General features: G+C 45.2%; 1 protein-coding gene across 1 annotated transcript; it reads left to right on the top strand.

Moving 5' to 3' along the window:
• Nucleotides 1–7632: 7632 nt before the first annotated feature.
• On the top strand, nt 7633–24173 carry LOC138297009 (uncharacterized). Its single transcript, XM_069236527.1, has 5 exons — nt 7633–8417; nt 8510–8608; nt 8756–8884; nt 9009–9469; nt 24120–24173. The coding sequence occupies exons 1-5, from the start codon at nt 8399–8401 to the stop codon at nt 24171–24173; spliced, it is 762 nt and encodes a 253-aa protein (XP_069092628.1). The 5' UTR covers nt 7633–8398.
• Nucleotides 24174–25037: the final 864 nt, after the last annotated feature.

The following is a 25037-nucleotide window of genomic DNA, read 5'->3' as shown; positions in this document are numbered from 1 at the left end:
TAGTCTTGTGTAGCTTCTGATTACTGGTCATAGTCTGTAATGTCTCTTGCAGTTCCTACATCTGCACACTTGGGTAGTTTATCTATATAAACTAGAAATATTTCCTTGTGACGATCAACATTTTCTTGAAAGTTCTACTTAGGACTAGAATTGCATGTCCCTTTTTCTTATCAGTTACCTTTCTCACTATTTCCTTCTCATCTTTGGATACTTGGTGACTTACATTTGATGTAGAGATGATGCCTCTTACTATGAAATTTATGGTTCAATCTTTGTGTGACTATTCTGGTTGTACTGATTCTAGCGTGAACTGTCAGGTTCCACTGATGAACGTGAGGGTGGTTTAGATATAGTTATGCCAACAATAAGAACATGAGAGATGTCTGCTGCTAAGTGTGGATGTGACATTTGGGGTGAGGCAGTGTGTAATTTGTAAAAACATAAATGCAAAGCCCCTAACTTTTTCTTAGGGTCCTATTGCTGAATGCCAAGGTTGCCATAACCGTTTTCTTTCACTACTCTACACATGCTTATTCTTGCTGGTTCTTTTTAACCCTAGTTTCTGCGTTCTGCATTTTTTCCTACCTTTCTTTCTCCTTTCTTCCCTTTTTTGTCTATCTTGCTTTGTTGGTGAAAAAGGAGCCTCGATCTCCCAAAATGAATGCAGGTGCCCACAGCAGACACATTAAGTGGTGGGAAGGGCTGAGTAAGCATACTTTGCATAAGAGAGCAGCCTCACCACTGGCTGGAAAGCACAGACAGCTAAAGCAATCACATCTACATTGAAATATGCTGCATATGGGAAATTACGCCTGGTAGGGTTGGCTGGTGGCAGAGTTAGTTTCTCCAATCCTTGGGTAAAGGAAGTTTTATGCTCACAAAAGGCAACATAGTTTTATGTGTAGCTTACAAAAGCATGAGTCCTCTGCCTTAAACAGGAGTGTTTGTGTGCATACTTGTAATGCGCTCAAATGTACTCCTGATAGAGCCACTAAACATATGTGTGAGATCTTAAGATCTGATGTTACTTCTTATGATGTCACTCCTCTAAAGCCATGGCTTGTGATGGCACTTCCTCTAATGTCACTTCCTGTGATGCCATGTGTGATGTCATGCGTGGTTATGTCACAGGCCATGATGTCTCACGCCGTGATGTCACCTGCATACTGCCTAACTTCGTTAGTCCCTTTACTTCTTTTTTTAGTCCTTGTGCCCTGAGCAGACGGGAAAATCAAAGCTTAATTTGTAAAAGAATAAGTGTTGTAGCCGAAAGTTGAGTTCATGAGCCAGTGGCTAGAGCCATCGAATGTTGGGTTGCCGAGAACCAAGACTGCATAGTCTTGATTCTGCCTCATGCCTCTTTGTCCACCACCAGAAACACACTGCCCATTTATCTCAGTTTTTCAGCCTTTTTTTAATCCTTGCTTTCCAGTTTTGTCACAGTTTTTTAGTCTTTCTCTTTTTTCCCCTTTTGTGTTTTTCTCTCTCCTGCTCTGAGTCGAAGTCAGATGAGGAAAAGTAAGTGCCAGACCCCAAAAATAAGTGCAAGTAGACCCTGCCGGCAAGCATCAGCTCAAATTAAGCACTGCGGAGAAATTAATATAAAATGGTCAGTTTGAACCGTAGAACATAAAGTGAAACTATGATAAATCCAGTCATGGCTAGCGACTGGGAAAAGTGGTGGTGGGGGGGAAAATAAAGCAAAAAAAAAAAAAAAACATAACTGAACCTCATCGCCACTGCACTCCGCAGCACTGAAGGCTCCCAGCCTGCCCTGCAAGCAATCATGACGCTGCTCAAAGCGGCGTTATGATTGGCTGGAGTGCCCTGGCTGGGCCCTCCAATGCAGACTGGGTGCCTGGGCTTGCTCTCTCCAACCCGGCAACACAGTGCCGGGGCTTGAGAGAGCCCTTGTGCACATGTGTATTTGGCCAGCCTGTGACGGTCGGGCAAACATACATGCGCACTGAGGGGAGTGTGCTTTGTGCACTCCCCTCACTGCTCGTCACTACCAGGGCCCGCCCCTTTAAAAATTAAACAATAATAAACATTGTTTATTATCGTTTTATTTTTAAAGGTTTGCAGCTCCTGCTGCTGGCGGATGGGGGGGGGTGACACTCATCCGCTGCCACCCCTGGATGGATCGCTTGTGAGTGAGAGCAGACCAAACATTTTTTGGCTCTTACCATTCCAAAAAATTAAATGTGGTCTCCATTACTGGGATTTGGGGTAAGTGGGTAGGGCACCATTGCAATGCAGTAGCGGCTCGCAGGGCATAGAAGGGGTGGGGTGGGGTGGGGCGGCGCGCAGGAGTGGGTGGTGGGGGAAATAAACATTAATTTAATTTAAAAAAAACACTTACCTTCCATTGCCGCCGTGTCACTCCTCTGCTCTGTCACAGGCTGCAGGCACAGGTTCTCAGCCTGCCCTGCGTCCAATCCTGACGCTGCTCAGAGCAGCATCAGGATTGGCTGGGAGCGCCCTGGCTGGACGCTCCCAGGCAGACTGGGAGCCTGTGCAGGCTCCCTCCAGCCCAGCAACTGTGTTGCTGGGCTGGAGAGAGCCTACAGCGCATGTGTGCTTGGCCGGCCCGAGACGACCAGCGAAACATACATGCACTGTTCGTCACCCCTGTGACCCAGCACCTTTACCAGAAAATGATAATAAACTCAGTTTATTATTGTTTTCTGATAAAGGTTTTGCAGCTGCCGCTGCTGGCAGTGGAGGGGGAACGACGCTCCTCTGCCCTAAAGGAGGAGCCGCCCCTGCTGCTACGTGAGCTGAGCTTGCCTCGAGATCTCATGAGTGGACTATTCCCTGAAGCTTTATTAGCCTTAACCTGACACCTGCAACCTTAGCATTATCTGTGTCATCCCGCCCCTCCCTTCATAGCACCAGGGTCCGCATCTGGTTGTGGATTCATATATTACAAATGCCTTTCTATAGGCTGACAGTTGTCTCCGCCTTTCTTGGTGCCTCTGTTCAACCCTTTTAGCGAATGTCTAACAGCCAGGCCAAGGAACGGATGAGCTTTACCTTCATGACACACCAGCACATGCATCAATTGACACAAACACACATCATCACACATACAGAATCATGATATTCACCATCAGCCCGACACTTATTCCCTGTTACAAACACACCACCATACCGACAGGCACGTCATTATAAGAATGTACATCACTAAAGCTTCACACACAGTCAGATCAACTCACATTACAAACACCACTACACCAAAAGACACAGAAAGACACACTATTTCAGCTTCATACACTTTCCACACGGTGAAACATCCCCACTGTCGCACACAATCAGTGTAACATTTGTGTCGGACTCAAGGGGCCTCTACTAAAGGCATGAGGTGGTGCAACTTGCATTGTGAGAGTGCTGATTGCAGCAAACAACAAGACCTATTGGCTTTGCCAATGCTTGACTAAGCGTGTAATGCTCACTGTACCTGAGAGATGCTCCCTGTCTCACTGAGTCACTTGACTTGTCTTACTAATGATGTCCCATTCTGAGGCCACAGGGATTTACCATGAAGTAATTTCACAGTTGGAAAAATCTGAGACAGCAGCCTGGGTAGTTTTTTTTCCAGTGTAAATTTACCTTCCCATTCCAAGTTTCAGAGGTCGGAATGAAGGGTGACCCGCTGAACAATGGTAGTAGTAGGAAGGGATACCTTTAATCACCATATTAAAAGTGACAGTTGTCCCGCCCCGGAAATGACGTCATATCCGGTGGCTGGGACTTCCGGTGTCCCAGAAAGCCCTCCCCGGAAGTGACGTGCATGGGGGTGTCATGTGGTTTGTGAACACGTGGTGTCATGTGTTAGCCCTGTGTCTGGGTCCTAGCCCCTGGGTTTTGGCCTATGAGTTGTGTAAAAAAAAAAAAAGTATGACTTAGTGCTGTGCAAGTGGTTTCAGAGCCTGAGAGGGACAGGTCTGGACATGTCAGACATTCATGCCCAAGTGCCAGTTAGGGGGCCTCTGCACAGGGCTGCAAAGTGGGCGGTCTGGTCAAACCTCCACACTGTTGGCTAATCCAAAAAATAAATAAAGTGGGAATGGTCAAATGCTGCTTATGTTAGAGCCAGCCTATCAATGTAGAGAGGTAAATCTAAAACAGAGGTGGGCCTGCATTCTTTCATGGGTTCCCAGATGGTTTAAATTAGAAAACTGACCCTGTAATTAAAAGTTTGAAACACCCCAGAGGTTGTTGTGGCATGGCTAATCTAAAACAGAGACATGTCTGCATTCTTTCAGGGGTTCCCAGAACTGGCCCAGTAATTAAAAGTTTGAAACACCACAGAGGTTGAGGGGCATGGCTGATCTAAAACAGAGATGGGCCTACATTCTTTCAGGGGTTCCCAGAACTGACACGGTAATTAAAAGTTTGAAACACAACAGAGGTTGAGGGGCATGGCTGATTTAAAACAGAGATGGGCCTACATTCTTTCAGGGGTTCCCAGAACTGACCCGGTAATTAAAAGTTTGAAACACAACAGAGGTTGAGGGGCATGGCTGATTTAAAACAGATATGGGCCTACATTCTTTCAGGGGTTCCCAGAACTGACCCTGTAATTAAAAGTTTGAAACACAACAGAGGTTGTTGTGGCATGGCTAATCTAAAACAGAGATGGGCCTACATTCTTTCAGGGGTTCCCAGAACTGCCCCTGTAATTAAAAGATTGAAACACAACAGAGGTTGTTGTGGCATGGCTAATCTAAAACAGAGATGGGCTTACATTCTTTCCAGGGGTGACAGAGGTGGGGTTAAATTAGAAAACAGACACAGTAATTAAAAGTTGAAACACAACAAAGGCCAAATATTGCTAACCTATAACAGATGCCTATTTCCAGGTCCCACCAATCACAGAGCCCAGGCATAATTACCACTGTGATCCTAGTATAAGAACCCCCCAACTTCACAGGCCTCTTTTTTTCTGAACTACATACTGACATTTGTGGCAAGCAGGGACGCATCAGGACATAATGGCTGGAAACATGAAGGGCAGAGCTCAGACTGGTGATGCTGAACATCTTCTACTTAAGGTCTGTAACAGTGTGATGTGTGTATGTGTTTTACTAAAGTTTAACAATGACATTAGCACCAATCTGTTTAACTATACATAGAGATGTAAAATGCCTGCTTTTAAAAAATAAATAAAAAATGTAAAAGCTGCTATTAGTGTATTTTTGAGATACTGTAATTACTTTGTGGGGTGATTTTGTTTAAATGGTACTAGTAGGGTCTTGTGGTATGTATTTGTCTGTATTTTTATGGGGGTGCAATTATTTTGGGGATTGTATTGGTACTGCTTAACTTGTACCTGCTGGTTCTGGACCTGTGTATGGACATGTATTTTTGAAAATCTGCACTCATTTTGTGGGATGGTGTTCTTTTAATGTGTACTTGCTGATTCTGGGGCTGTGTATCTGTCGGTATTTTTTAAAGTCTGCACTTGTTTTGTGGGGCTAGGGGTTGTTTAATTGGTACTTGTGGGTTAATGTGCAATGTATAGGCATGTATTTCAGGGCGAGTGCACTTACGATGTGGGGTGTATTTGGACTGCTTAATATGTACATATTGGTTCTGGGACTATGTAGGGGCCTGTATTTTTGTGGGGTTGCACTTATTTTGATGGCAGTTTGGTGGGCTTATTGTGTACGTCATGGTTCAGGGGGTTGTGTAGCTAAGGGTATTAGTGGTGGGGCTGTATTTAATTTGTACAGGAAATGTTATGGGGCTCTTTATGTATTTTTTTATGTGTATTTTATGGTATGGGCCAGTATTATATGGCCGCAATAGTGTGTTTAAGTGGTGAGCTTTTGGGGGTGGCCTAGTTGTTAATTTTAGAGCTCAGCGCAATGAGTTCCGGGGTGCAGAGCTCTAAAATTAATAACTACGCTCCAAGGGGTCAACCATAGCTCTGGGGTGCCCAGGTTATGAACTTTTGCGGCGTGGCTCTCAAGAGACCGCGTGGCCTTTTGAGAGCAGCGCCAAAATGTTCATAGCAAGGGCCCCCCAGAGCCGGCCTGAGCTCTGGGGCCCTTGTGATTAACTTAGCAAAACTGGTCTCAGAGGCCACTAGGTCTCTGAAAGCTGTTTTGTTAAGTTAATCACTAGGTTCCCAGAGCCATACTGCGCTCTGGGGCTCGAGTAATTAACACAGCAAAACTGCTCCCAGAGACCTGCAGGTCTCTGAAAGCAGCTTTGCTAGGTTAATAACTCGTGGTTCCCAGAGCCGGTCTGTGCTCTGGGGACCGGTGTTATTAACCTAGCACAACTGCTTTCAGAGACCTGCTGGTCTCTGAAAGCAGCTGTGCTAGGCTAATAACGCAGGTCCCCAAACCCGTCCTGGGCTCTGGGGACCGGCGTTATTAACTTAGCAAAACTGGTCCCGGAGACCTGCAGGTCTCTGAGAGCCGCTTTGTTAAGTTAATAACGCTGGTCCCCAAAGCCGTCCTGGGCTCTGGGGACCGGCGTTATTAACTTAACAAAACGGCTCCCAGAGACCTGCAGGTCTCTGAGAGCCGCTTTGTTAAGTTAATAACGCCGGTCCCCAAAGCCGTCCTGGGCTCTGGGGACACGCGTTATTAACTTAACAAAACGGCTCCCAGAGACCTGCAGGTCTCTGAGAGCCGCTTTGTTAAGTTAATAACGCGGGTCCCCAAAGCCGTCCTGGGCTCTGGGGACCGGCGTTATTAACTTAACAAAACGGCTCCCAGAGACCTGCAGGTCTCTGAGAGCCGCTTTGTTAAGTTAATAACGCCGGTCCCCAAAGCCGTCCTGGGCTCTGGGGACCGGCGTTATTAACTTAACAAAGCGGCTCCCAGAGACCTGCAGGTCTCTGGGATCCGCTTTGTTAAGTTAATAGCGCGTGTCTCCAGAGGCTGTAAAAGCCCGGAGACAGCGTTATCAAGTTAGGAGATCTCTTCTCGGAGGTCGCGATGCCTCCGTGAAGAGATCTCCTAACTTGATAACGAGGTCTCCGAGCGTTTACAGCCTCGGAGACCTCTGCCGGCAGTTTTTTTTTTTTTTTTAAATGGGCTTATTAACAACGCGGCTCTCAGAAGCCGCTGGGGAACACCCCAGCGGCTTCTGAGAGCCGCGTTGAAAGTTTAATTAGAGAGAATGCCGTGCGTGTTTCAGCGCGGTATTCTCTCTAATTAAACCATCCGATCGGATCCCCAAGACCTCGTGGGGTTCCCATGGTCTCGGGGATCCGATCGCTTGCCGCCAGAGTGCGGCATTTGCTTGTTTAAAAAAAAAAAAAAAAAAAAAAAATAGTAATGGCGCGAGGCCGGGTCTGTGGGCCCTGACCTCGCGCGCTAGGGCCCTAGGGCCCATACAAATATAAAAAAAAAGAAATAAAAATGAATAGCGTTTTGGGGGCCTTGGGATTGGGGCCCCCATGGCCCCTTAGGGCAGCATTTAAAAAAAAAAAAATACAAATACAAATATGAGGTCCCTGAGCACAGGGCTCAGAGACCCCCAGGCCATCATGTGACAGCCTTTTAAAAAAAAAAAAAATATATATATATATATATATATATATTTATTTATTTATATATATATATATATATATATATATGTGTGTGTTTGTGTGGCAAGTGTGGACAGGGGTTTAGGGGCCTACAAGGTCGTTTTTTTAAAAGCATATAAATAAAAAAAAATATTGAATTAAATTAAAATAATAATGATTAAAAAATAACTATCCCTGCTAAAAGCTTTTCAGACCCCTCAAGTACCACAGCCCACTCACCTTAGTTCAGGATGGCTTTGGATCTGATTTTGTTGCCTTGAAAAAACCCAGGACCTCACACATGCTGCATCCACATCCGGCCATTTTCTTTTTCTTTTAAAACAAAGACTGTGTGGTGTTGGAATTGGCTCAGCTAGGAGTTTAGACTGAGCTCCGCCCCCACACATGGTTCACAGCCTTGTTCAGCTAAGGTGAAAACCAGGCCTGGATCCTAGGATCCACTTTCCAGTCTATGTCTTATAGAGACAGTCCTAGAGGTAGTATTATGCAAGAGCGCCACCATGTGGAATTTGTTTATTAAACCTTGTATAGTTTTTGAGAAAAGTTTTACAGTTGTCAATATGTATTTATACTTACAGAACATAGGGATTCAACAATTTGAATCTTGATAGATACATTTTTTTTAAAAAAAATTTTTTTTTTTTTTTATTTATAATTTTTTTTTTTTTTATTTATTATTATTTTTTTTAAATTTTTTTTAAATTTTTTTTTTTTTTCTTTTTGTCCTACCCTTGTTGTGCTTTTATGAAGGGTTCGGACGTAGAAGATGAATTGTGGTATGTTTAAAGGTAAATCTGTCTCTCTTGTACACAGGACTGTCAAGAGTCTGGGGAACCCCCTGTGCAAATGGAGACCGTGCAGCAAGGTGAGTTACAGGACCTTGGTCGTTCTGAACGACGTTGTCAGGAATGTTATTTTTTTATTTTACTTCTAATGGGCACCCATGTGTTTGCATAGGTTATGATGCAGAACTCAGGTGCGCGATTGCCTCTCTCCAACAAATCCTCCATGTTCAAGAGGGGTCAAGCACCTTGTCACAGGATAACGTTTCTGCAGGTATATATTAGGGGTCTTTTTGTACCCCCATTGAAAACCTAACAGGGTCTAACAATCAGACCTATATTTGGTCATCTCAGTGAGTTCGTATAGTCTATGTATTATATTGTATGTGTAACATTATTTTTTTATGTTTTTTATCCCGAGGGGCTCCTATGGATGAAGCGAGCCGGGATATGGATGGAAAGCTTAAAAAGCAGCCCCGCAAAAGGAAGTCCCCTGGTTCTAAGGACGGCCCGCCCATTAAGAAGGGACCCTCAAGCCGGAAAAACCATGGTGAGTTTAAGAAAATGTAGAGTTTGGTGTATACATTGCAGCGTGTGTCTAAACGTCTTTCCGACCCATAGGTATAGCCGCTCTAACTAGCCCTAATCTATATTTTGCTATCTTTACGTCCTAGAATCATCACACCAGAGCTCCGGAGACGCCTGCCCTCAGCCTAAGCCGCGGATGTCATCTTTAAAGGTCTACACTGGGACTGTTCAAAACCCCACAAAGTCATCGGTACTCGTGAGCCAACCCGAGCACCGAGACCCGCCCTGCAACATCTCCACATCCGTCGCTCCTGGACCAGGTACAACTCATAACGACACCACATCATCCATCATAAAGGGAATACCTAGTACAGCGGGCACTTCTGCAACAACTATCCAGGGTTTGGGGTGTGACCATCCGGACATTATCGTTCTTACAACGCCAAGCGCCCAACTGATTGCACCTTGTGAAGCCTCTGGAGGGTCCCCAAAACAGTGCAGCAACCCTAAAATAAATCGGCTGTCCTTAAAGAATCGTAGGAAGAAGTTCCAGAACCCTGAGCAGCAATCTGGGCCTCTAGACCTGTCTTTTAAAAATTTTGTTGAGGTACAACCGGCTCCCCCTAGGGTCCAGAGTTCTAATACCGGCGTGTCTGGCCTCGACCTAACCTCTCCAGGGTGTACAACTATCCCCGCTGTGTTATGTGACCCCTCCATGGAAAATGATCACCCTGCAGAGGATCCCTACTCCCACTGTATAGAGCTTCTTAAGGCTCTAGCTGGTACTACCCAAAGTTCTGAAGCCCCGGCATCCCCATGTCTGATGTCCCCCGATACACCCCCGGGGGCATACGACCCCACCAGTCCTGCGCCAAGTGCCCGTGCGCAATGGTCTTCACCATCATCATCAATATACCCCGAAAGCAGTATAGGGTGTAGCGGAACGCAAAATCAGAGTTTTGGAACACCCTCGAGCGATGATCAGGGCTCTCAAACTCCTGGATGTTCACACTGGAATCCTGTTTTTACGTCCCGCTCTGATCCCTCAGCCGTGATTGGGGGTGATAACAACGGCCGCTGTCCTATAACTGGGGATGCTCAGGGAGTTGGCAATCACCCCTCTAGTGTCACAAGTACTGGCCTTGAAACAAACCTTTCAAGCCGGGCTAGAGTTCTAGACAACTACGTTAAAGAAATCCATCATTCGTTCAGACAGTTAAAATGCCAACTCCATCTAAAAACTTTAAAACTATGTAAGAACGACGGTAATAGAGGGGCATCCAGAGCTAGCATAAAGGCTTTAAAACAGCTGATGGCTCGGTGTAGAAACACAATGGCCCAAACTTGCGCTTCAACAATTGTGGCCATGGGTAACATCCCGTCATGACTAGGTGAGCGTACATACCCGGGGAATGTTAGAACTACATTTACCAGTACAGGGGGCCATAGGTCTAAATATGAAAAGAAGCCCCAGCACCTGCTTAGTAGAGCTCTAAGAGTTTTACGAGCACTCAATAGTCAGAGGTCATGTCAACCCCCAAGCCCTGCACCCATAAGACCTCAAAATATAGAGTTAGGAGGTGCTGCTGGTCTTTACAGGCCGTCTGGGGGTGGCGGTCCGAGCCGTCTCAGCCTTAAGCAGTCTGGAGGAGCCCCGTCCGAAGTCGGTGTAGTGTCAGTGTCACCATTTGTAAACAAGCCAGACATTGTTCAGATCGGCGGGGGTCGTTTACCAAAAACCAGATGGGCCCATAAGAAGCCAGAGTGGCTTGGTAGCTCTAGAAAACGCAAGCTGGTAATAAAAAAGTTAAAGAAAGCCAGACTCTGCGTTACCAGAAGGTCTAAAAACACACCTACATCTAACCACACCCCTGGGAGCTCTCCAACAACCAGTAATTCTCAAACTGAGGCTTCAGAACCAGTTTTTATGGAAAGTGTGAGACGGTATAGTCGTGTTGTAGAGCGGTTTAACGCTACAGAACACTATGAGGAGTTTAGGTTCGTTAACCTAGATCGCCTACACTCCTCAGATCATGGCATCATAGCTATACATCAGGCTGTGCAAACGCTGATCGAACGATTGTTACACGATGTGGGTCCTAATGATTTCTTTCAGATGCGTTTTCAGGGACAGGGTCTCAATAGTCCCCTGTTCACCAGACGGTCATCTCGGGATGTGTTTGACGCTGTAACGTTTTTAGAAAACCTATCTAAACTTTTACAGAGCAAGGCTGAATTACTGGCGTACGGGTCCTTTAGAATCATCTCCCTCGTTGTTAGGGGGCGCGAGGGGGGTGCTTCCAGAGCCTTAAAGAGCGTTATGTACAGTAAAATCATTGACAAGAAATCACGATGGTTGCTCGATTTTAATACCGGAGCTACCAACATGTGTCTGGCTGCAAGCATTGCAGGCTTATTGATGGACCGCTCTACCCCAGACGCCGTCATTATGGCGATGGCTGTAGCAGCACATGAGGCGCTTCAGATACCGACTGACAAAATGGTCGGTTTTGGGGATCTGGGACTTTTTGAGAATCACTTCGCCGTGACGGTTAAAGTTCTATACCATGCAGGTTCTTGGAAGTACTTCACTACCAATGAAGGTGTGAAAAACAAGACCGTGTATGTGCTACACCATGAAAACCACTTTTACGGTGTCTTGAACCTGAAGGGTTTTCTAGGCGCCAAGTATGTGTGTGAGCATTGCGATCACATATACAACAACCGGACCAAACACCAGTGTGAATTACACTGTAAAATGTGTCAGAGGGACGGTTGTGTCAATGACAATGCTCTGAAAGTGAACTGTCCAACGTGCAAGCTGTTTTGTCGGTCGCAAGACTGCTTAAACACGCACATAGGCCTCGCCCAATGTGTTCTTAAAGCCGACTGTGGGACTTGCGGCCGTTATAAACCTGTCGATCACAAATGTGAAGGTATGCAGTGCCCTAGGTGTACAGCTCCTTTTATAGCCGGAACAACCCATGAGTGTTACATGCTCAGAAGTCACTACCAGAAAAAAACAGAAGACTATATCGTATTTGACATAGAGTGTACGCAAGAGACGGGGGTGCACCAACCAAACTATATTTACGCCCACCATCTAACCGGTGATGGGAGCTGGGAGTTTGAAGGGCGGGCTTGCGTGAATGATTTCCTCCTCACATTTATGCAACCCCGATACCAGGATTATACATTTCTGGCTCACAACTCCAAAGCATATGATTCTTTTTTCATTATCAGGGACCTGATACATGAAAAGCTTCCCGTTAGTCTCATAACCCAAGGTTCCAAACTAATGCTGCTTAAGGTTGTGCCTTTTGACATTAGGTTCATAGACACCTTGAATTTTCTGCCCATGAAGTTGAGCAAACTGCCAAAAGCCTTTGGGTTTGAAGGCTGTAAAGGTTATTTCCCAGACTTTTTTAACACATGGGCTAATCAGAATTACTTCGGGCCTATGCCTCCGCCCGACAGTTATGGTTGCGATTATATGATGCCCTCTGAAAAAGAGAGTTTTCTACAGTGGTACGATGAAAACCGTGAAAAACGGTTTCATTTCCAAACTGAATTGAGAGCATACTGTCAGGCGGACGTTATGATATTGCGAAAAGCATGCAACCTATTCAGAGATGTTGTGGTGGCTATGACGAAGCGGGTCGTGTTTATTGAAACAGATCCGTGCGAGCGTGAAAAAAAAATAACTGTATACCTGGACCCATTTCAAAACATTACTCTGGCTTCAATGTGCATGTCTATTTATAAACACATGTTTTTAAGGTCTGAAACTATCGCCTTAATACCACCTGACCTCTATAACGGCAAGCAGAAACGTTACTCCACACCTTCTATTCAGTGGCTCATGTATGTCTCTGCGAATGAGAGCATCTTCATTCAGCACGCTTTGCAGGGCGGCGAATACCGTCTAGGCCGCTACTATCTAGACGGGTATGCATTAATTAACGGTGTTCCAACGGCCTTTGAGTTCAACGGGTGTTTTTACCACGGTTGCCCTCAGTGTTACAAACCCCATGAATTTAATAGACTGCAGGGCACCACGTTTGAACATCTGTACCGCCGGACTCTGGCAAAGGCGCAGTATATTGAGAGTTGTGGGTTTGTTCTGAGAACTCTCTGGGAACATGATTGGGTAACTGAGCTATCGAAAGATGGCGCACTGAGCACTTTTATTAAGAGCCAGCAGCTACCTTCACCGCTGGAGCCCCGTGACGCCTTATTCGGCGGCCGTACAAACGCCATTCAATTGTACCGTGTAGCTGGCCCTGGTGAGAAAATACATTACTACGACTTCACTAGTCTGTATCCATTTGTGAACAAGGTGAAGTTGTACCCTGTGGGCCACCCTACAATTGTATACAGGAACTTTAAACCTCTCAAAGAGTACTTTGGAATCATTAAGTGTCAGATTCACCCTCCGCGGAAACTTTACTTTCCGGTGCTCCCTTATAGAGTCGACGGTAAGCTAATGTTCCCCCTATGCCGTACCTGCGCTGAAAGTAAACAGCTTAGCGAATGTCGGCATAGTGATGAGCAGAGGCTGCTGGAAGGGACGTGGTGTACCATTGAGGTGCAGACGGCCCTAGAGAAAGGGTATCGGCTTGGTAAAATCCTGGAAGTCTGGCACTTTCCAAATACAACAACACAGCTCTTTTCTGAGTACATAAACTTGTTTCTTAGAGACAAGCAGGAGGCCTCGGGGTATCCAGAATGGTGTGTCGATGAGCCCTCAAAGAAAAAGTATATCGCTGATTACAAAGCGCGCGAGGGTATTAAACTGAGACCTGCGTTCATTAAGGTTAACCCCGCCCGCCGGCAGTTAGCTAAGCTCTGTCTCAACTCCTTGTGGGGAAAGTTCGCACAGCGGACCAATTTGTCAAACACATCCATCGTCACAGATCCGGATGAGCTTTTTAAGTACATATTCACACCTGTTTATGACGTATCCAGTTGTGAATTTATTGACGACGAGACGGCCGTTCTATGCTGGAAATACGCCAAAGAGTACCCCACAACGTGTAACAATATAAACATCTTTATAGCATGCTTCACAACCGCTCACGCCAGGTTAGAGCTTTACAGGCTGTTGGACCAGCTTCAGGAACGGTGTTTGTACCATGACACAGACTCTGTTATCTTTGTGAGTAAAGAGGGTGATGAAGATCCTCCGCTGGGTGATTATCTAGGGGATTTGACCAGCGAGCTCGAAAAGGGGGAGTATATACAGGAATTTACCTCATCAGGCCCTAAGACGTACAGTTATAAGACCTCAAGCAACAAGGTTTGCATGAAAGTCAAAGGTATCACTTTAAACGTCAACAATACGATTAAAATAAACTTTGACAGTCTGAAGGGCCTGGTGCACGAATACTCTGCATCGAGCGATCACAAAAATAGCAAAGCCATTGTTGTAAACCATCCGAGCATAGTCAGGTCCAAGAAAAAATGGGAAATTACAACACAGCCTATGTTTAAAACCTTAAGAGTAGTGTTTGACAAACGGGTCCTCACAACGGACTACAAAACACTGCCTTACGGTTACTAAAAGCCATTAGAGGTTTGAACATCGCCCAGATATGGACACCAGACTGCAGCACCCATTCTCCTGCGTTTTAGCGGGGCCCTCCAATAGCGGTAAAAGTTTTTTTATAAAGAAACTGTTAGAAAACGCTCCCGGTGTTTTATCTCAGACCCCCAACAACATCGTGTGGCTTTATTCATGCTGGCAGGATCTTTACACTGAGCTCACCCTAAAATTTCCCCACATTCGATTTATAGAGGGTATCCCCGATAATCTCAACGACGATGACTTGCTACCAAAACACCTTGTAAACATGGTCGTGGTGGATGACCTCATGCGTGAAGGAGGGGACCACCCCGAGCTTGAGCGGGCTTTTACGCAATATTCACACCACCGCAATCTGAGCATATGCTATATAGTGCAGAACCTGTTTTACAAGGGCAAGAGCAGCCGGTCCATAACTCTCAACGCCTCATACCTGGTCTTATTTAAAAACCCTAGAGACAAACTTCAAATCTCAATTATAGCTAAACAAATGTACCCCGGCAACACCCAGTTTTTCATGGATGCCTTTAACGATGCTACAGCAAAACCCCACGGCTACTTACTGGTGGATTTGAAACCCAACACTTTTGAAGACTACAGACTACGATCCGGCATAATACCCCCGGACTTCCCAGTCGCCTACACGCCTAAAACAGTGTCCAAAAACTATAAAAAGAACAAGTAAAAAGCTGCTTATAACATTTACACTCTAAACCTTGTAATATAAGGTCCCCACAATGTCGGCTCGGTTACGACGTAATTTAGGACTTCTAAAAATGTTGATCACGGCTAGCCCCGCGAGAAGAAAAGCCATCCTCTGCGCTGCCACGGATGATTTAGTGGCCGCCATTTCAGAAATAGCCCTAAACACCCTAAAAGGTAATGTCCCTATATCAACGCGCCAGTTCCGGGTTCTGAAGAAGAAACGCCACATTATTAAGAAGCTCAGCAATAAGAGGGCTTCACTCCTTTCCAAAAGAAAACTGTTCAAACAGTCAGGAGGCTTTATAGGGTCGTTGTTAGGTATAGCTATACCCCTAATCACAGGGCTACTGTCGCGATCCTGATGGAGCACGCCCACAAAATGTACCTCGTGCCCCGGCAACAGGTGGATCATCTGTCCCCTTCTAACACGGACGTCTGGGACATACGCAAAAACGAAACACATCGTCTCGATGCGGAAATCAAAGCCATTTTGAACCGGACTGATTTAAAACCCCACGACAAGGCAGGGCTTTACTCAGGAGCCCTTCAAAACTTTCTACAATACTACAAGCAACTCACCTCTGAAAAAACCAAACTGACGCTGTACACCCCAGATGCTGAACAGCCGCCTGGACCCTCTACGCAGGCTCATGACATAGGTCCCACACCCACAACTGATGCCTTTGTCTTAGACCTTTTAAAAAATATCAGTCAGAAATATAGAGGGGCTGCGCAAATGTTACTCAGTAAAATGAGTACTACTAAAGATTTGACCACTTGGAACGCCCGGGGTGAATTCGTTTACAAAGGGCAGCCGGTTGCTGGTTCCCATATGTATGATCTGGTCCGGGGTCTCACACACGGTAAAACCCTAACAACACGAGAAGCTCCTAGAGGCTGGGAACAGTTCCTAAATGCAGCTGCGGAACTCAACATTCCCTCCACGATCATCGGAAATGCCGAGAATCGCCGTAAGCTTGAAAGTTTAAAAGACCCGGCCCCCGCTATTTTTACAAGGAGCCCCGCTATATCGACATCGCCTTTCTTTCCACAACTAACACCCGCTCGGGACCGTGCTGATCTTCCTATGGGGCCTAAAAAGAGACTATTCAAAATGAACACATGGCTACCGATCTAATTTTGCACACATGTATAGTTTTTTTTGTTAAAAGTTTTTACGGTTCGAAAAAATGTGCTTCATTTTATATGTTTAACCATGTAAATGTTCGTGTTGAAACATGCTTGTAATAAACACTTTTAAATTTTCAGCCAGAGTATGCCATCTTTTTATTTATGAATGGTTTGAAAATGTACACAGTACGGATTAAAAAAAAAAATGCCTAGGATGAAAGCTTGTTTAAGATGTTTTTTATTTTAGACACTCACAAGTACAAATAACAGCTTTACAAGACCTTACACTTTTGACAGAGACCCGAGTCTGTTTTAACAACGTGTGACATTGTCCTGTAGTTTTCATTCACATATTTCATAACAACATCATCGTTGTTTACTAAATCGTCTGAGTATAGATTTAAAAAATTTCTAAACGTTATACCTTCAGACATTTTACTAATAAAGTATATACAATGTTCCCCACATGTGATGGCCATAGGATCCTGTACCCGCAGTTTATTATACACAACAGTGGGTGATGCTTTTTTTACATATTTGAATATCGGCTTTGTATAAATACTATGCTTAGGGAATTCAGCTAAACTATCAAACACTATAACCTTGTCCACATCCAGAAACAGTGCCGCCCAATGTGCCCCACCCTTGTAATGGGGATCGGTGTTAAAGACGAGGGTACGGGGCCTTTCCGGACCTATCTTTTCAGGTAGTCCATCGCTAGGGTATACCCCTAGAAAGTATTTCTTAGCATATTTATGTCTACTTAAGAAGTCACGTATCTCAGTAGTGTCCATTTTATATATTTTTTTTAAAAAATAAAAACAAATTTTTAATTTTTATTTTACACTTTTTCAATGGTAGTCAAACATGAGCTGACGGGCGTGGTTGATCTGAATAACACTGTCGAATACAGAGAACACAACCATGTTCACATTGGCCGCCAGTGCCTGTGTAAAACGTATTTCCGCTTTTAGATTTCCGTTTTTGATCAGGTTGTAATGGTCGCCATCTTCCATGTCCGGCGTCAGGTCGAACGCAAACAGCGTGTAGCCTGCAGCATACCCTTCCCTTGAAACAACTACTCCTGAGTCCCGCAGCTGTTTCCCCGTTATCGAGACCAGCCCTAGATATTCCCGGACAAAATTTGATGTTCCAAAATTCGGCGTGAAAGGTTTTGCGGGGATCACAGCACCCTCGTGAACCAGAGCGGCATAGTTGATATCATAGTGTTTGAAGTTGAAAGGGTTTGAGTTGTAGGCGCCACTAAAAGCGGTATTGTCCACAAACCCTATGATGATGAGTTTCGGTAACTGCCCCAGAAATAGATTCTGCTGCTGCGTTAATCGGGTTCCGGCGGGGATGCTGAATATCTTCAGAGCAACTCTTTCAATGGCATACTTGGCGTTCGATAATTGTAAAGCTTCAGCATGGGCTAGTCTGACACTTGGGGACACTTTCACTCTCTTTACAAACAGGCTCGCTGACAATATAACCAGTTTATACTGCTCTGCATCACCGCTGATGAGACAGAAAGAGTCCTTGTTACGATTGAGTTTGATCTTAAGATCAATACCGTTGACTAACAGTTTGTCTTGGAAGAAAAGGTCTGAATGTACGCGCCCCAGGAGGTCAAACTGCCTACTGCCGGCGACGAAGCTGGCTCTTTTTTTAAAACCCTCGTTGTCTCCGTCCAAAGCTGTGTTCTCCAAATGCGCTTCGGTATCTCGGTAGAAGAGCCCCGCTGAAAGATGTGTGTCCAGCGCATCACGACTATAATTTAGAATACTCTCTATGTAGGCCCTGTAGGCATACATGTTATCACTCTGTGTGACGAGGCGATCGCCTAGGTTAATGTCCACTTGATTAAACATTGTTGCGATGGGATAGGCTATAGGGGCCACTCTAGCATCATCCTCGATGTTGTCACCGTTCGCTTTGGTTATTTTACAGACGAGGTGCAGGAGAGTATTGTTGAGATCAAGGTACATATCCGTGGATCCCGACACATAAAACTCTATCGGTGCAAGGGGTGTCAGAGCGGCCATCGGTGACACTTCCATGAAAAAACTGTTTTCAATGCTTGTCTGTGTGGGTTTGAGAGAAAACAGATCTAACTCAGATTTGGCGCATTCACCCGATGCACAGTGTACGAAGGCCATGATCGATGTTTTAAAAAATATTCGCACTAGAACGAGTTCTCTTCTTCTTGGTTGATCTCTTCCGTCTTATGACTCTTCTTTTGTGAGGGCCTTTTGAAGTAGTCCGGCGCTTCTTATAGGGCCTTGGCGGCCCCCTACGCAGCGATGCCCTTCGCTTCCTTTTAACAAAACCATGCGCTTTATACAGCAACCCCGCTCCTTCTTGGGGCTGTCTATTCATGCGCTCTGCTACCGCAGACGTTACACTGCCCACAACGTCCTGGGCTATGTTTGTAGCTGCCGCTTTAACATGAGGTTTTGCAATTTCGAACCCTCTTCTCAAAAAGGGCATGGCACGTCTAAACATGCTTCGGAAGAAACCCCCCAATCCCGCCCCATACATAACCGGAGCCCCTTGAAAGTAGGGTTGGGGACCGCCATACCCGGCCTGAACTCTATAATAGTCCCTGTACATCGAGGGATCCCCGTAGGTTTTCATGGTGACCATTGCAGCTGTCTAATAGTCACCTTCGCGCCGTGGCCTTAAATGAAGCTTAACAATAACTTTCCCGTATTTAAAGGCGACCGGCTCCGACTGATCGTTGTACACCATGATGGTTATAGTGTCAAAATGGTTTTTAGAAATTGCAACATAGTCGAGTTTGTGATGTTGTATATTAACCATTGCGTTATTTTCACCCTGCACCGGGACCCACCTCAACAAAGGGGAATAACTATCCCCGACCCTCTGCGGCTCTACAATGTCGCTATAAACGTAGAGTGTATAAAAACCGCCGTTAATATCGGGGCATGTAGGGTCTGGATCCATCTGCCTTTGGTGATGCTGTACGGTCCCTAAAACCCTTTGTAATTTACCACTACATTTAAACACTGTACTGAACTCTGGGGCTTTAAGAACCACCTTTCTTCTAACGTGATCCAATACCAGATATATATTAGCATACGCTTCAGTGCTGGCTATAGACTTGTTGATGGCATCGACCACCGTTGCGACGGTAGGGTAATAGCCGTGCGGGAAAGACAAGTTATAGGTCAGTGCATCCTGAGGTCGCTTTATATGAAATTTAACATCGGCCTTTGTAAAGGTATTCCAAGTTCTAGGGTACTGTATTTCCGTTAGTGCCACCTCCCACGGGCCTTTCAAATCCACTGGCTTTGCAAGTTTCACCGTATAACTCGAAATCTGATTGTCTGGGAACATGTCCTTCGAAGCGTTGGATGGCAGCGTGATATAAAAAGGGGAGTTCTCCATCATAGCGTTTACAGCTATACCTCACACACCGTGCAACGAGCTGGCCAGAACCCAACTGTTAAATTTCTCTGGCCACCCGCGCCATTTGACCAACGCCTGTCGCCGGGCTCCGCTCCCTTTTCTTTTCAGAACCTTTTCAACCCTGTACACCCTGTTCGGGTCGTAGGGCACCTCTTGTAACTCTTCTGTGTAAAAGACACCCGATACCTCTTCCCCAGCGTAGTCCTTTAACCTGTAAATATATACCCCTTCTTTAAGCTGCACACTTTCCACTACGAATATCTCATCGCTGAATGTTTGTTGGTAGCCTTTGGTGAAGACCCCCTTCAACTTTGAAACCCTGACATGAGCCCCTTCTTTTAAATCCGGTTTATTGACCTTCTGTGTGAGACGCCTACCGTACACCGTTCTCCACACCATTAACGAATTATCCCTTGTTACCTTAACAGGGGCCATTTTGATTGTCCTGTGGTAGGTGGCGTTATAAACATCTATAAAAGCCTTTAGAACATCCACGTATCTGTAGGTGTTGTTGGCGGTGAAATATCGCCACATCTTCGACTTTAAAGTACGGTTAAAACGCTCTACAACAGCAGCCTTTACCTCTGTGTGCGTTACAAAATGTTGAACAGCGTGCAGGTCTAATAATTTTTGGAAATGTTTGTTTAAAAATTCCTTTCCGGCGTCTGTTTGTAGTTTCTGGGGCACACGCCCGCTCGCGAAGATGTCTTTAAAAGCAGCTGTAACGCTGGTACCACTTTTATCGTTTAACGCCTCTGCATATGCGTATTTGGACAAGACGTCTATGACGGTTAATATATACATGGTGCCATCGTTATGTTTTGCTAGATCTTGAAGACTGATTATGTCGGCCTGCCACTGATAATCGAGCTGTGCGTTAACAACGGTGGCCCGCCTCTTAAAGCGCCTCCTGGCAGGTTTGTGCAGCGAATAAGCCTCTTCCCCAGCTAACCAAGTCTTCACACTGGCACGTTTTACAGATTCATTTTCAGCTCGAGCCCTTCTAAATAGAGCTTCGGAGCCTCCGAAACTTCCAACCCCCTATTTATCGTAATAAAGCTTCCTTAAATCAGCATCCGTCATGCTGTCTCACATCAACACCCCGAAATGAAAGACACCTGTTTTGTGTAAGGTCATTTTATTAAACATAAAAAACATACATGTGCGGCTGGGGTATACAACCAGCGTGTATTTGACATTTTGTGCTACATAGCTTATAAATGTCAAAACCCGGATCCAATGTGGCTTTTTTTTTTTTACAAACGTATACATAGTACAACATCCACTACACATGTTACTCAGAGCATGTTCCTTTACAAACCCTAAGCGACACAAACATTGATATTTTTATAGCTATACTCTCAATAGCTCTAGACATGACTTCCCGTTCCCCACGTCTATAACTCTGAACGCTCAGGATACTGATATAATTCAACAGTTCATACAGTTCTAGATAGGACAATGCAGAACCTTTATTTGTGAGATAATCTACAGTCATGTTCTCCAAAGCCTCATGCACCCCCGTCTCAGGTGAAAGTCTTAACTTGCGCTTGTGGTCTTTGTCCAAGGCCCAGCATTTAACAGATGCGTTTAGCCGGCCATTGATACACCACTTGGCGATACACTCATGGCAGTTACATTGCAACAAGGCAGAAGGTTCCGAAATGTTCAGACATCGCAGAGTCACAGGCTGTATTTCAGCTATTCTTTCTTTAACCAGCCCAAAAATCAATCTCCCGATACAGATGTAGCCCGGTTGTAACTCATAGACATCTTGCACCTCGATACCCGGAATCCCCTCCTAAAAGTGAGTAAGTATGGAGCGTTAAGTAACATATTTATGGTCTACTTTTTTTTTTTTTTTTAATTTATTTTTTATTTATTTTTTTATTTATTTATTTAAAACAGTTTTCGAGGGGCTAAAGACAACATTCTTCTGTTTTTATAATAAATGTCACACATTCGTCTTTCTATAACCCGTTCTACCATACGTTTGTCAAAGGGGGGACACAACCCGTGCATGCGGTCGAGTTTTGAGCATGGCTCTGCAGCGTATCGGATCTCAAGGACAGCCGCAGCCAAGACCTTCATCATGTCACAGTGGACACTTTTCTTCACAGCAGACAGCCCATACACAACCCTTAACAGCTTATATACCCGATAAGTGTCTATCCGGTTACAAACGTGACGAATTGTTCTTGCAGTGTATGCATCGTATAGACATTCGTGAGCCTCCTGTTGAGGGTCATTAATTTTATGCCCGTAGCAAAGGTCATAATAATCCCTTTTAACACACGCGTTCACAACGGCAGCTGCAAAGCCTTTAACCGGCCATATGGTGTCACAGGGGACGCCCGGAGCTTCCTTTTCAAGATCGTGGCTAGTGTAGGTGCAAACACATTTCTTACGAGGCTCTTTGTTCTGGCTTGTAATACTTTCAGACTGTCTGGAACAGCATAAGCAGAAAAAATTTACGGTGTTAACCTTTGGAGCTGACCCTTCTAGAGGCTCTCTTTCTTCTGTTATGTTCTAGGGTTCAAACAGAAAGCACAAGACACATTATTAGTTAAAAGTATGACATTAGAGTATACAGGCATAAAAAAATAAAATAAAAAATGTCTTTACTAACCTCAGCATTCGCTTCACACTCAGCGGCTCCTCTGAAATCTTGGGAGTCGCAGAGGTCCATTGGGACAGAAACAGCGCCTGAACTCACACCTGATGGTTGTAAAATAAAGGCCTCTGCATCGGGGTCCTCCTGGAAGCCCATGTCTTCATAGACGGGCGAATTCGGGGGTGGTACACATTCTTCAACTTCAATGTCTACGACGTTAGATGCCCCGCTTAATCCATCTTTCGAGACATCGCTGTCACTGCCGGACCCCTTAATAGGGGATATCAAGGGCGACACATCCTTGAGGTCAAGCTTTTCAAGCCGATGGCAAAGTTCCTCTTGAAAACCTGTAACATCGGTATCCCGGGTGTCTGGGAAACCCTGTTGTGCATTCTCATCCATCGTACGAGGGGCGAGGGTCCGGTAATATCTACCAATAGTGTTCAGGGCCCCTGAGGAGACGGCTTTTCTGGCGATCGGATTGTATCTCTTCATAGCGCCTTGGCAAACTGATTCAGCCCTGGTTTGCGGTTTGACAGCCGGTTCTAACCAGCTCCTTATATGCAGCATTTCAAAAAAAAAAAAAAAAAAGGGTGGCTCTACCAGCCAACACCACGTGTTCACAAACCACGTGACACCCCCATGCACGTCACTTCCGGGGAGGGCTTTCTGGGACACCGGAAGTCCCAGCCACCGGATATGACGTCATTTCCGGGGCGGGACAACTGTCACTTTTAATATGGTGATTAAAGGTATCCCTTCCTACTACTAATGGTTACCGCAGCCGACCTTTGCAGATTTTCCTTGTTTCAGATGGTTTTTCCTATGTAAATGTTGCTAGGTATTTTCTGGGAAAACGTGCACAGGGAACAATTGTGGTTGCTTGAAATTACCACAGCATTTGTAGTCTGAAACTGGCACGCACACTGTTAGTGCCCAACTTTAGAATTACCTGGCACACCAGAATGAGGACACAGGGTCTTACCATGAGTCCGACAGTTTTTAGTGCAGTAACACTGCACAAGGTAAATGCACTTTCCATATTCTGGTGGGGGTCCCTAGGCCCCTCTGTATTATGCATATATGCCAACAGTTTCAAACTGCAAAGAGGGAAATCTTAAAACCAAGCGGGGATATGAATTTTCCAGGGCGAGATGGAAGAGAATGACCAGGGGTAACACGGCGAGTGGCAAACTGGAATAGAATGGGAGCTGATATGATGTGGCAGTGTGTAAGGAGGGAGAGAAGTGAAGGAAAAACAGTAACTTTATTCTGATGAAGGGAAGATTTAGAATGACAGAAGTAGGGCCCGTATTTATAATTTTTTGCGCCGCATTTGCGTCATTTTTTGACGCAAAAGCGGCACAAACGTACAAAATTTATTTATACTTTTTTGCGCCGCATTTGCATCATTTTTTGACGCAAAAGCTGCGCAAACTTACAAAATATAATTGAATTTTGTACGTTTGCGCCGCTTTTGTAAAAAAATGACGCAAATGCGGTGCAAAAAAAGTATAAATATGGGCCTCAGTGTATCGGGCACGTGTGAGTACATGATGACTGTTGCTGCTGTGTGCTATGTTGTGCGCCTTCATACTGAATGGACAGCATATGATTAGGTGGTTTCCTTTATATCTTCATTATAGCTAAACAGAGAGAATAGGTAAATATGCTTTCCCTTCTATACACAGCACAGGTTATTTAAAAATACTACCCAGGCAGAGATTTTAGGAGAGTACTGTTCTGTTTCTAATCAGTATTTAACTAAGAACAAACTCCTTTCATCTACAGGCATACATTCAGATGTCAACGTGTGCTCGTGTGTCAGCTGGAGGAGAAGGATGAGGATGAGGGGGGCAGGAGGAGGTGAGAGAAAGAGAGATGGCATGTCCATCTCTTCCTTGGTATGACTCTCTCTGGTGTTGTGTCTCTGGTCACAGTGCAGGTATTCACGGAGACTCTCAGCAGGCAGCCGGGAAGCCCCAAACTCAGGCAAGGATTCCTGAAGCCAAAACAGAAAGCAAGACCAGCATAAGAGGACAAAAAGGTCTGAGAGGCTTGCATGTCAATCTAGAGTAAAACAACAGAGCCAAAACAGAATCTGAAGAGCACGGCCAGTGCAAACGGACAATGGGTCAAAGAGCTGCAAGGAAGGAAAGCCACAGTAGGACCCCAAAGCTAAACAGAATCTAAAAGGCAATGTCAGGGTAAAGGAATTGGAAAAGGAGAAAACAATAAAGGTGAGGGAAGGGAACATATTGCCTGTCATGATCCATGAATCCAGGAGTCCACTCCTGACACAGACCAGTTAGCTATTCATAGCACCAAGTCGCCATAGGCTGGAACACAACAGCATTAAAGGGAAACCTCTCACCAATGTTCTCATAGTCCTTCTAAAACTTTGGGTACCTGCTGATTTCTGATACTCTGCCCCTTAGGCCCCTCCTTCCTCATACTGACTTTACTGGGTTTTTATGGAAGAAGGTCACTAATCTAGGAATGTTCCCAACAGGTGCTACTTTCCAAGAATGTTACACAGCTACATACCCTTTTCATAACTAGCGGAGGAGGTGCTGCTGGTTTGCATACTCCAGGTTTCACTCTGGATACACAAAACACTGGATTAATTCTCCAGCCTTTTGGGAGCGCTACACTTACCACTCCCTGACCCATCCATTGGGTTATAGGGAATGGGCCTACAAATCGAGG

Source organism: Pleurodeles waltl, chromosome 5, assembly GCF_031143425.1.
Source record: "Pleurodeles waltl isolate 20211129_DDA chromosome 5, aPleWal1.hap1.20221129, whole genome shotgun sequence".
Lineage (NCBI taxonomy): Eukaryota > Metazoa > Chordata > Amphibia > Caudata > Salamandridae > Pleurodeles > Pleurodeles waltl.
Note: the sequence above shows the minus strand (reverse complement) of the source record. Positions and strands in the feature narration are given on the sequence as shown.

Coding starts and splice junctions, on each gene's coding strand:
- LOC138297009 (XM_069236527.1), top strand. Junction 8,609..8,755: donor ACAGGATAACGTTTCTGCAG/GTATATATTAGG, acceptor TTTTATCCCGAG/GGGCTCCTATGGATGAAGCG. Junction 9,470..24,119: donor CTTTTAAAAATTTTGTTGAG/GTACAACCGGCT, acceptor TTTCATCTACAG/GCATACATTCAGATGTCAAC.